This window comes from Protomyctophum bolini (genome assembly GCF_963924005.1).
Source record: "Protomyctophum bolini genome assembly, chromosome: 14".
NCBI classification, from domain to species: domain Eukaryota; kingdom Metazoa; phylum Chordata; class Actinopteri; order Myctophiformes; family Myctophidae; genus Protomyctophum; species Protomyctophum bolini.
Window position 1 is genome coordinate 12281765 of NC_137875.1, and position 13061 is coordinate 12294825.

The following is a 13061-nucleotide window of genomic DNA, read 5'->3' on the forward strand; positions in this document are numbered from 1 at the left end:
GAATCCATGCATGTTTGACTTATATACACTTATATGTCTTTATAAACTAAGGACACTTTGTTCGGACATAATGACAGTACATAGATACAGATCGAGCGGTGTTGTTGTATCTTTGGAGCGCCAGTGATCACACAAAACTGTCGCATCCAGTGCCCTCCCTCAGGCATGACCCTGTCAATGCTTTCACCACTAGATGGCGCAGTGGTAGCTCTGGGCCATTTCTCTTTGTTATTTAAGAGAGAAAGCTTGATTGATTGTTTGAATGATTGATTATTATATTCACAGTAGAATGGGTATACATTTCAACGAAGGTCAGGTCAATACAAAAACTGCTACGAGGATGAAACCAGAAAAAGCATGTGTATGCTATATTGTACTTCTACTCCTACATCTATTTGCTAACTTAGTTACTTATAGATTTTGATTATTATTATTACAACCTGTCTGTCCAGCCTGTCTGTCTGTCTGTCCATGAGTAGTTATTTGTCTGTCTGTCAATGAGTAGCTGTCTTACTGTCTGCCTGTCTATGAGTAGCTGTCTGCCTGCCTGTCTATGAGTAGCTGTCTGTCTGCCTGCCTGCCTGTCCAATTGTCCATGAGTAGCTGTCTGTCTGCCTGTCTGAGTAGCTGTCTGCCTGCCTGCCTAATTGTCCATGAGTAGCTGTCTGTCTGCCTGTCTATGAGTAGCTGTCTGCCTGCCTGCCTAATTGTCCATGAGTAGCTGTCTGTCTGCCTGTCTATGAGTAGCTGTCTGCCTTCCTGCCTGTCCAATTGTCCATGAGTAGCTGTCTGCCTGCCTGTCCAATTCTCCATGAGTAGCTGTCTGTCTGCCTGTCTATGAGTAGCTGTCTGACTGCCTGCCTGTCCAATTCTCCATGAGTAGCTGTCTGTCTGTCTGCCTGTCTATGAGTAGCTGTCTGCCTGCCTGCCAGCCAGCAAGTTGGTTAACAGAAAATAAATTGTTATGGCTGAGTAAAATAAAATACAATAAACACAATTTGCCTGAAAATAGATTACTCAAATATGACCTTTTTCATGAAAAAAAATGAGTAGTGATATGGCTGACTGAGTAAAATAAAACAATCTACCTGAAAATAGATAGCTATAAGTGAAGAGCAATTTCCGCAATTTCCATTTCCGCAATTTCCGCAATTTCCATTTCCGCAATTTCCTCAATTTCCATTTCCGCAATTTTCATTTCCGCAATTTCCATTTCCACCATTTCCGCAATTACAATTTCCGCAATTTCCATTTCCGCAATTTCCATTTCCATTTCCAACTATTAATGGCAGCTGGGTTTCATCATTCAAATAAAATTGAATTCTGTCCGTTTAGCTATAAAATTATGTCAGGGAATAGGGATACACAGTATATGTCTTTCATTTGCATTGCATCTCCCCCCCAAGCTTTTATTTTCGTTCGAGTAATAGTACAACTCTAATAGTATTACTTATAATAATGTAATTAAAAGATAACTTCATTCAGATTTATTTATTTTTATTTCATTTTCCAGATTTCTTTTTCTACTTTTTTTTAGATTTTCATTGGTGGGCCAGTCATAATGGTCCCGCGGGCCTGATGTGGCCCGCGGGCCTGAGGTTGAGTATCACTGATCTATGGTGTCATTCTTAAATGATGAACCCACACACACACACACAGCGGAAAAAAAGAAATAAGACAAAATCATGATCAAGTCCAAAATATAAATATGTCTTTATTTCACAATCCCCGAAAGAGAACAGCCATCCATAAAAGGAATGCTAAATGTAGTCTCTTCTGAAGTCTAAAATGGATATAATAATTTCAGCAACGTACAGTAATTCAGTTTCAAAATAAGCGAGAAGATCATCCATTGTCTACACACCATTAACAGTACAGTGGAAAAACAATCTGGTTCACATGTATATTTACACAAATTTTCAACTCATAAAAACATCAGATATTTAAATGCTGGTGCTTGTTTGTTAGTTCCTCCTCCTTGACACAACGACTTGCAATGCAGTTGTACAACGTTGACTAATAAGTTCCTCCAATAAAAACAAGAAAACGTGAATTTGCCTTTCCTTGTACGTGTGACGTAATCCCCCCCCCCCCCTCCTCCTCCAAAAACAAGTGTTTCCTACAACAAAGCTGGTTTGTGATTTATTTTATTTTATTTGTGTTTACATTCACTGTGTTGCGTGTACTGTAAATGATGTGATAGTGTTTGTTGAACACATTTCCTATGTGCATGGTTGGGGAGTTTGGTTGTGATCAGCGGAAGACATTTGCAGCACCTGTTTAACATTGTCCATCCACCCTTTAAGTTTAAATTATATTTGCAACAACTGACGGTTCAGTGTACAGTTTACCAGTGAGTGACACTGTTTTGTGTATCCTCGCCTAGTGAGTGAGAAAATGCAGAGTATAATTCTGAGTGTACAAATGGACCTGGAATGGTCCATGTGCACACTGTCAGAGTTAACGTTCAGCATTTGACAGTGTGGTTGTTCAAACAACCCTCATGTGGAACCATAATCGTTACTGTCGGGCGGAAACCTATCTCCATTAGGCCTATATTTCAATTTACGTAATTATTACATAGCAAAAAATTGTCATTCTACAACAGTACAAGCTCTCGTCACGACACATCGCGACATTCTTGTTAAACTTAAGCTTCTCTTGGTTTCATTAAAGGTAGAGTAAGTGATTTCACTCAAAAAACCTTAGGTTGCCTTGGGACCCAAGCTTTCATCCAATCAGGATAGAGAACCAAAAACGAAACCTAAGGTTTTTTGACCCCCAGGGGTTAACTGGGGACAGGGAGGAACTCCTTATATGGTCAGCACACTCTATAGTAGAGAGGATTATCACAACAAAACAAAAAAAAAAAGTGATATTTGAATTAAGTGAAATCACTGAATATACCTTTACTATTGAACCAATGAAAAAGTATAAACACAAGCTTGTTGTGACTAAATACTAACTCCACATTGGAACCATTGGTACACAGGCCCCAAGACTTGTTTTGGACATGCAAGTTTTCCGCCTGACAGTGACTATTATTATGCATTTAAAGCAGTGGTTTTCAACCATTTTCACGTCAAGGTCCATTATTCATTTGTTATTTGTGCCACGGTCGGACCACAATTTGTTGCGATACATACGTAATACATGACATATGTAACAGGCACACGTTGATAAGAAATAACAATTCTTCTACATTCTCTAATTGTGTAGAGTTCCTGTAAAGTAAACTAATAATTAAGTAATGCATATTTTTAACAATAATTTAACTCTTGAGAGTGTAAAATGGCTAATAAGATCTAATAAGGGTCCATTTAGCTGGGGAACACCCTGGAACCCCCTCAAGGACCACTGGTGGTCCCTGGACCACTGGTTGAAAACCACTGATTTAAAGTAGCTATAAACTGAGGATGCAACCAGCACCTTATAATGTAACATGATCAGAATAAATGCACCTTGATATCTTATCAGATTAGCACCATGATGAAAACAATGTGAAAAAGATTAAAAACATAAATAATAATACAATAAAATAAACACATTCTCAGTGAAAATGTTTGTTGCCAGTGTGTCTGGCTGGCTAGCAGTTCAATTCGTCAGCCTGTAATGTATGTATTGTTTATTCTTTGTAAGGAGAACTATAATACAAAGCTGCCACAAACCCTGTATGCCCTGTGAAATATAAATCTGTATACAAAGTCTTCACGAGAATACAGCACCTGGAATCGTCTTTAGATGTTGTGTAGTGGGATGTGACCGAGTGGTTTTCCAGCAAACAAAAACAAAACAGAAAGATATAAAATGATTATAGTTAGTTTAGCATCCACTGGACATAGCCGTGTAATATAAATAACTGAACATATCCTGATGAGATACATTTTGCATTCTGGAACGGACAGCCTCATTAGTAAAAAACAGTAAACATACATTGAAGGTCCTCGCAGACGGGACGCGTTTTTTTCGGAAACCCGGCGCTGCTAAAAATCCGAAAAACGCAGCAGTGTGCAGGGACCTTAAGTCCTGATTTTGTATATATATATTTTTAACCTTTGAATCCTATGATTTCTTTCACCACTTGTGCCCTATGCGTTTTCCAAAAAGCACTTTGTTGTTGCAGCATTTTGGTATAGTATTGAACGAGGCTGAATTCCATTAGATATGTAGATCATTTGCACCAATAGTAGCTTAATCAAATTGCAGAACAAAAGATGACGAATGCGGAAATACTGTGAAAGAGGAGAGGTTTCACACAAAGCTGTGGTATATACGTACAAGGTATATATACTATCTGTCCACATATGTAGGCCTATGGTTCACAACCTCTTTCAAGTTTGTTAAAAAAAAGATTTTAAATCTTCTCAATATACCATACATATCTGTGTACAATGAACAAAAAGACACCATCTAAACTCAAATGAAAACAAAGGTTCATTGAGCTTGTGTATTAGGAAGAGCACCGTGCTACATGTGACATCAGCTGTAGTAAAAAATGCACGTAATGGTTATTAGTCTTGTCCTCTGTGTGATGTGATGCATTAATGTGTTCACTTAAAACCACTCCAATCCTATAGTGTCCCTACGGAGTGCAACAGGCCGCCGCTGCACTTTCCAGACGTACAAATCCCCATTCATTTTCTCCATAGTTGTATGCATAGACGTTTCTTTCAGGGTTATTTTTCCAAGCCTGGCATCAAACCTGACCATAACCAGTATTTGATTCTGTTTATAAAGAAATGTTAAACAAATATGAAAACAAAAAAGGCACAAGGTACAAGACTGTGCATACATTAAGAATATTGTTTGAACTGCTTCTCTCAAGCCATTGCTCATACCTTTGCAACGCTTACAGCCCTAAACAATCGTTTAGCTTGCTTCTTTTTTGTTTGTTTGTTTGTTGTCTTTATTATAGTCTTCATATTGTTGATAGTACTGTAAACTGTGGTTGACTCGTGAGTGATTTTCAGAGGTGTCGGCTTGTTGTGGCTGGTTAAGTATTCCTCAATGACAATCGGCAATAAAAACACGTTTTGCTAAAAAACAGTTTAATTGTAGTTTGTTTTAGTAGTATCATTTTACAACCAGACCCCTAGTGAGGAATCTGTAATGGATTGTTGCAACATTATAAGCTTATAATAAAAAACCTCTATGGAGAAAAGGAATGGGATTTTTACTTCCAGAAAATTCTCTGTTGAGCTCCATTCTGGATGGGCAAACAGTAGCCGACCTAGAACGCACACAACACGGTTTTAGATCAGCTATTCTCGGCGAAGAGAGTGGAAATACTAGCCAATTTAGACCTGAGGATGCATCTCTGTCACCTTATAGCTTTTAACCACTTTAACCATATTGTTTAACTTTAGTTGTTGAAAAATAGCAGATATACTGTGTCGCTCCACGTGCTTGTAGATCTGCTGTTTTCGAAGAATCCTGAAAATGTGTGCAAATCGTTGAATATATATTCTTTCCCAGCGAACGTTTTTAAATCAAATCTTTGCTTCTGGGGGGGGGGGGGGGGGGGTCACTGGAACAACATATTTTGAGATGGGGGGGGGGGGGGTCGGGTCGGCACCCAAAATACATATAATTCTGGGGGTTCTTGACATGAAATAGTTTGAGGACCACTGATATAGAAAATATAGAAAATATTTTTCAGAAAACCGACACGATTTAGAATACATTAAAACAGTAAAATCTGGTCTCAGGTTTAAATGGGCTAGTAGTACACCTAGTACAGAGCCCTGTGGCACCCCGGTCATCTAAGCATAATAGTAGACCTAGTACAGAGCCCTGTGGCACCCCGGTCATCTAAGCATAATAGTAGACCTAGTACAGAGCCCTGTGGCACCCCGGTCATCTGAGCATAATAGGGTGTAAGTGGTTTCAACAAAGGTTACAGTTAAAATGGCACCAATGTATGTAAACCCATGAAATATACTTTTTAATTCATATTATTTTTCTTATGAAAAGAGCACCGCTGGTTGAAGTAACCATATCTAGTCGTAAAAACCAAACCAAAGGAAATCATCGGAGACATTTTGCAGTAAACAGGCTTTTACACCATCAGAAATTAAATAGAAAAACTGTCATGATCATAATAAATAATCACATCTTTCTTTTTTTCTTTTTGTTCTTCGTTATCAGGTGTATATATATATATATATTCTATAAAAAAAAGAAAACCCAGTTTAAAAATGTCTTTTCAAATGCTTCAAAGCACCATCTGTGTGTGTGTGTGTGTGTGTGTGTGTGTGTGTGTGTGTGTGTGTGTGTGTGAGTGTTTGTGTGTGTTACAATAAAAACCAACAGCTAAAGTCACAGTTAAAAGCCCACACACGTTGGTCTTTCTCACCACTTTGAAGGCAGAGAGGAGGAAAGACCAGATGAGGAAAGGAACCCAGATTAGAAAAGCACAATTAAAATTACATTTGAAAACCCAAAAAGAAAACGAGAGGGGAAGAAAAAGTGAGCAGAACTTTTTGAAATCGATTGAGGTAAGGCTGAAGCACAGGGTAAGGTGTGTGTGTGTGTGTGTGTGTGTGTGTGTGTGTGTGTGTGTGTGCGTGCGCGTGCGACTTGTATTTCTATACTTGCGAGTGGCCCAACACAAATATGGTGGAATATTCCTGATCTTCACAAGATAAATGGTTAAGTCTTCAATGGTTAATACAAATATCTGTAGGCTTACCATATAGGACGAGGGTCCAGGCTGGGTTTGTGGTTAAGATAAGATTAGACATTTAGAGGTCAGGGTTGAAATCTTAGTTGCGCAGTGGTGCCATCGCCTAAAATGTTGATGTCCTCACAAGTAAAGTAATACATGTGTGTGTGTGTGTGTGTGTGTGTGTGTGTGTGTGTGTGTGCGTGCGTGCGTGCGTGTGTGCGTGTGTGTGTGTGTGTGTGTGTGAGACAGAGAGAGAGAGGTGAAACACACTCACTCCTCTAGGTCCAGCGGTTATAGGGTCCGGTGACGCGGGTGAGAGCGTAGGGGGACACGGTGATGACGCCGTCGCGCGTCCGTGTCCACGCCTGGCGGGTGGGGACTCTCGTCGCCCTGTCCTCCAGACCCTGCTCGCCCCCCTCGCCCTCGTCCCGTTCCTCGTCGCCTTCGCCGCCGGGCGACAGCAGGCCGCCGCTGTCGTCAAGCCCAAGCCTCAGCCTCTCGGCCTCCTCCTCCCTCTCGCGGTCCCTCCTGGCCATCTTGGCGTCCCACATGGCCATGCCGTGGCCCGGCTCGTTCAGGGCCTTGTGCTGGTAGAACACCAGGCTGATGCGTGTGGGGTGGCTGCGGTCGGGCCGCAGGATGGGCGTGGTGGCATGCAGCTCACGCCGCGCGCACTCGATGAGGATGGAGCCGTGCGACGGCGCCACCGCCACCCCGCCGATGTCGTTGTCCAGGAAGTTGTGTTCGCTGTCCGACCACACCTCGTCCTGCTTCATCTCCTCATCCTCCTCCTCCTCCTCAGCCTCCGGAGGGGGGAGGGAGGAGGAGTAGGGGGCCGCGAGAAGGCCGTGACCCCTGACCCCCGCCGACCCGACCCCGTGGAGCCCATTGAGCCTGCTGAATAGACCCTCGCAGGTAGGTAGGGGGGAGGAGGAGGAGGGGGGAGCGCCGGGCGGGTGTAGCAGGGGAGAACACTGCAACTCGCTGGGCTCTGTCTTAAACGTGTGGGGAGGTGCGTGGTCCAGGCGCTCTGCAAATGGATTTCTGGGAACATCACCCAGCGACCCCAGCGAGTAAGTACTCATGGCGTATCCCTTTGTGTTGTGATTGAGTGCGGAGCCATTGTGCGCGTGCGGTGAGGCCGACAGCCCGGGGTGGTGGTGGTGGGGGATGAGCCCAGGGCTGGGTGCCCCAGGGCTGGGGTGGTGGTGGGGGTAGAGCCCAGGGCTGGGGGCCCCAGGGCTGGGGTGGTGGTGGTGGGGGACGAGCCCGGAGCCTGGCCCCGGGCTGGGGTGGTGCTGGTGGGGAATCAGTCCAAGGCCAGGGCTCAGTGGGCTGGGGTGGTGCTGAGGAATCAGCCCAGCGCTGGGGTGGTGCTGCTGGTGGGGGATGATGAACCCAGGGCTGGGGCTGAGTGGGCTGGGGCCCAGCCTGGGGTGGTGCTGCTGTTGGTGGATGAGCCCAGGAGGACCAGGGCCAGGGCTGGGGCTGGAGTAGCTGCTGCTCCTGCTGGTGCTTTGGTTGTAAGTGCTGGCTGGGTTGACACGGTGGTTCTGCTCTGGTAAGTAGTGGGCCACGCCGGCCACCACGCCGGCCGCCGGGCTGGAAGAGCTGTGGTAGTCCTGCTGCTGATGCGCCTCCGTTTTCAACGACTGTGCCACCGAAGTGCCTGTATACGTTCACACAGAAATGTTGTGAAATAAACACATAATCAGTTCACCACAGAAATAATACATTGTCTTACAAATGATCTATTATATTCATACAGTATGACATTACATAGGCCAATGCATCCATTTAGACGTGTTATGTATGTACAGTATGGCTCATTTCAGTGCATCTCAAACATGTCATGCACTGTATGTATGTATTGTATGTATAGTATGCATGTATTATTTATTGTGTATTTGGCAGAGGACCATCCCCCCCATCTCAAAACATTTTGTGATTTATTGGCTATTTTCGAATATATCTTAAGTATAAATTAGGGTTAAAGTGGTGAAACTGGGGATCCCAATTTGAGAACCACTGGCTCATTAGAGGAGACCAGACCAGAACATGGCTTCTCCCACCTTTACTGGGGGTGTCACTCTTCAGTTTGCCAGAGGCCAGCTCTGCCAGGGCCAGCTTCTTCTCCAGTTTCCCTGCCTGGGCCTTCAGACGAGCCTCCTCCCTCTTCTTACGAGCCGATTTCACCGGCTCAGCCAACAGACGCACCTAGAAGCATTAGGAGAACCATTTAGTCCATTTAAGTCTGTTTAGTTTATTTTAATCTGTCTGCCTACATGCATTACTCATAGATTAGTCTTGCGTGGCCAGACTTCCTTTTCAAATGGTTCCAGTCACACAAGTCTGGAGCACGGAAGCTCTGATCATAAGCAAGACATAAAGCGGAAGTGAAGCCTCCTCCCCTCTTCCGTTTCTTCAAAATCATATATTATAGCTTGCATGTTTAGCAGAAATGCATATTAAAAAATGTATTAAATGTAAAGATATTTTAAAATATATTTTCGTGAACTGAAATGGTGTAAGCTTCGGAGAACAGGAGGAACATTTTAATTTAATTGTTTGGTTTTTGTTTATTCCTAAGCCAATTTTGCTACTGCTCTGACAAACTGCTCTGACGGATACTATTTCTAATGTGATTAATTCATCCTCAAATCTTCTATTAACGGCTAGGTGTGCTGTCATGCTCATTTCAGCACAGCACGAGTACGAGTCGAGTCACCGCCAGCTGAGCTTACGTCAACGAGGAATCTCAGGAACGCAATGTGTTGACAGCTGGGCGTGACGTATATTAGCAGCGACATTGCTTTCATATGTAGTTTCAAGCTTTTGCAGCCAAATTAATTCAATTTTCTCCAGAAACTGGCTGTATCAACTATGAATAGACATCCCTAACGACGCACAGCCACCCCCCTGACAGAAAGGCCGGGATGATCGGTTTATTTTTCAAACACAGTTCTTATATGAAGCGACCTAAAATCGCCCTATGGGGATTACAATGCAAATAAAAAAATACATGAACCTGTGTACTGGCGCCCTCTACTGACGTCAATACTTTGGTGCTCTATACATAGAAGCTTCTGCTTGTGGTGATGCAGACTGTATAGGGCACTCCGTCTCCAAGTGAAAACGTAGTTATTAATTCTTGAGCGAGGCAACGGAGAAGACCGATGCATTTTCAACAGGGTCTTGATTTAAAGTCACCCAGCCCTAGTTCAGGTCAGCCAGGCTCTTGGCTGTAGGAACAGGAGACACCAGCGAGTTGTCGCAACATACGCAAGTTGTGCAACTTAAATAATTTATTTCAGTTGAAAGATATGCACATTGCACCCATTGCACCCAATTGTCCTTCTCCTCATTACAAACACACAGAGGTCCATACAGTTTAGGATGTGTCACACTAGTTGGAAAGGCCTTTGGATTAACTACCTGTCTCTGTAGCCTTTGACATCAGAGACCAAGGGTGTTACAGTATGTTGCTTGAAGAGAACATCATTTGTATAGTCTATATTCATATTTTCATATAGGGTGGTGCTTTTAAACATCTGTCAAAGCGAAGAATGCAGAGATGGAGAAGATATACAGTAGGACACGGATGTAGAGACAGATAATGCTTCACTTCATTGGAGCGAATCAAAGTATGTGCTTTCAGAGCCCGCACTGGCACAAGGAATCAGGATACCTGATCCTAGCTTCTGATGTGACCTAGCTCTGGACCGTAGCGTTAGAATGATTTCTGCTTAACGCTACGTACAGCCTCTTGACTGTAGTAAAAATAGAAATGTCATTCCGGCCAATCACTTTTGGGGTCTTCACTTTTCTGCCCTCACTTTTATCTTCAATATGTACTTTCTCAGCCAATCAAATCGCTATGGGGTTATCAGCCAACCGAACCCACCTCTCTGGGGAAGGCAGACAGGACCTGCAGGGCCCCGGTCTGGATCTTGGCCCACTGGCCCTCCATGCGTCCAAACTCGTCCCGGTCGGAGACCTTGTAGAGAGGAAGGACGTGCAGCTGTTCGTCCTCTGGGATGTTCCGCACCGCCCGGTTGTCCTCCTTGGTTAAAGTGCAAACCTGGAAGGTTTGACACAAACAAACACATGTCTGCTCAGCCACACGGCATGCCACGTTGACTTTAACATCTTTATTGGCAACAAATATATATGTTTTACATGTACAGGTGCATGCATACAGGCTACACAGGCCCCACCTTTACCGAAAGGATGAAAAACGCTGATCTGCAGCTTACTTCTATTGTGGTCCTGTATGAGTGAGTGAGTGAGTGAGTGAGTGAGTGAGTGAGTATGTCAGTCAGTCAGTCAGTTGTCGCACAAAGCCTAATTTGTTCTTTAAAGGCAGTGATTTCACTTAATTCAAATATCACTTATTTTTTTGTTTTGTTGTGATAATCCTCTCTACTATAGAGTGTGCTGACCATATAAGGAGTTCCTCCCTGTCCGCAGTTAACCCCTGGGGGTCAAAAAACCTTAGGTTTCGTTTTTGTTCTCTATCCTGATTGGATGAAAGCTTGTGTCCCAAGGCAAAAACGAAACCTAAGGGTTTTTGACTGAAATCACTGACACCCCCTTAAGTGACACAAAAGCAGAGGAACAGAAGTGAACGTGGTGTTGGCGTCAGGTGAACAATGGCTTAATTAATTACCACAGTGCTGCCGTTGTTCATATTGTGCGTGTCCTTGTGGGCGTGTGCGCAGAAGTCCACGCAGGCCGTGACCCCGGAGAACGGTCGTCCTTCCCTCAGGCCCAGCCGGCAGTCCGGTCCCGCATGCTCCTGTTCCACCTGGTTCTGGAAGGCCTCCGGAGCCAGTCTCTGGTACACCGGCGCTACGTCACTGGCAAGGTTCTGCAGGTGCTGCTCCAACTTCTCCTCCTGAGCAGGAACCACAATCACACCGTTACACATCAAGAACATGAATCCACAGATCATTAGAAGGTACTACTGTCCACAGAAAGCCTTTACGATCGGAGGAGAGCTTTGGATATCATGTCACAAGAGCTTGTAGGGCAGTGGTTCTCAACCACGGGTCCGGGGACCAGCAGTGGTCCTTGAGGGGTTCCGGGTGGTCCCCAGCTAAATGATGGAGAGTTGGATCAGATGGACCCTTATTAGATCTTTAACTCTTTTTGAGAGCATAACATAACAAACCAAATTGTTTCATTTTAAGCTCTCAAGAATTAAATTATTCAAATATCTGCATTACAAAGAAGTCACACAATATTGCAGAATGTAGAAGAATTGTTATTTTGATCAATGTTTGCCTGTTATCTCTCCTAATGGTACCACATCAATATAGCATGGAATTCAATGACAACAAAATATACTAAGTTTTGGGTTTGAGAGGCTAAATATCATCAAATGGGTCACCACTGGTCTAGAGACAGGTTCCTGCATACCCATAGTGCTCCAGTTTTACCATAGAAATACATTGCAGAAAGCCGCTGGCAATAATACAAAAAAGAAGGAATAAACACTTTGTGTGGACATGGCTCCTAACTCACGCATCCCATCCCCTCACCTCTCGTGGACAGTCTCCGTGCAGGCGGAACTTTCGGGGAACTTTGCTGCGGGCGAACTTGCAGCCGTTGAAGTACATGCTCCACGAGCACCCGAAGGAGAAGGACGCTCCACATGTGTCGGGGTCCAGACCCTGGCACGCACACGTACGACTGGGGAGGAGGACGGGAAGGTCGACAGGTCAACATTTCTGCTTTCATTTCTATACAAAAATCACAGAACATAATCTCGGACTGGCGGAGACAATAAACCCTGTTGACGGTTGATTCTTCTATTGAGGCAATAAACCCTGTTGACGGTTGATACTTCTATTGAGGCAATAAACCCTGTTGACGGTTGATTATTCTATTGAGACAATAAACCCTGTGGATGGTTGATTCTTCTATTGAGACAATAAACCCTGTGGATGGTTGATTCTTCTATTGAGACAATAAACCCTGTGGATGGTTGATTCTTCTATTGAGACAATAAACCCTGTGGATGGTTGATTCTTCTATTGAGACAATAAACCCTGTGGATGGTTGATTCTTCTATTGAGACAATAAACCCTGTTGATGGTTGTGATGTCGTGCGCATAGCCATAGGCTACTATTGTAATGATGATAATATCACTTACAACACCTCCTGAGATGGGGAGACTTCCTGTTACTCTACAAAACTCTATATAGCAGTGGTTCCTAACCTTTTCAGGTCGAGACCCGAAAAGAGAGATTAGACGTTTGCCCCGGGACCGGAATTAGTGAAAGTAGCTGCTCTACAAGCTCAAAACAAGGCCAGAAAGTCAGGTTTTTTGTCCCTCGGTAGGAGTTCCCGCATAAACGATGATGTCGCGCTCATACAGTATAGCCTCTA

The 13061-nt window shown here is 43.8% G+C and overlaps 1 protein-coding gene across 1 annotated transcript in view; it reads right to left on the reverse strand.

Annotated features, from left to right (window-relative positions):
• Window positions 1–1689: 1689 nt before the first annotated feature.
• The window catches only part of tet1 (tet methylcytosine dioxygenase 1), a 61413-nt gene continuing 50041 nt past the window's right edge, over window positions 1690–13061 (reverse strand). Inside the window, exons 15-19 of the mRNA XM_080782044.1 lie at window positions 12211–12361; window positions 11337–11564; window positions 10572–10748; window positions 8740–8884; window positions 1690–8336 (exon numbers count right to left, since the gene is read on the reverse strand). Of these exons, the coding sequence (XP_080638170.1) occupies window positions 6946–8336; window positions 8740–8884; window positions 10572–10748; window positions 11337–11564; window positions 12211–12361 (2092 nt within the window). The 3' untranslated portion in view covers window positions 1690–6945. The remainder of the gene's footprint in view (window positions 8337–8739; window positions 8885–10571; window positions 10749–11336; window positions 11565–12210; window positions 12362–13061) is intronic.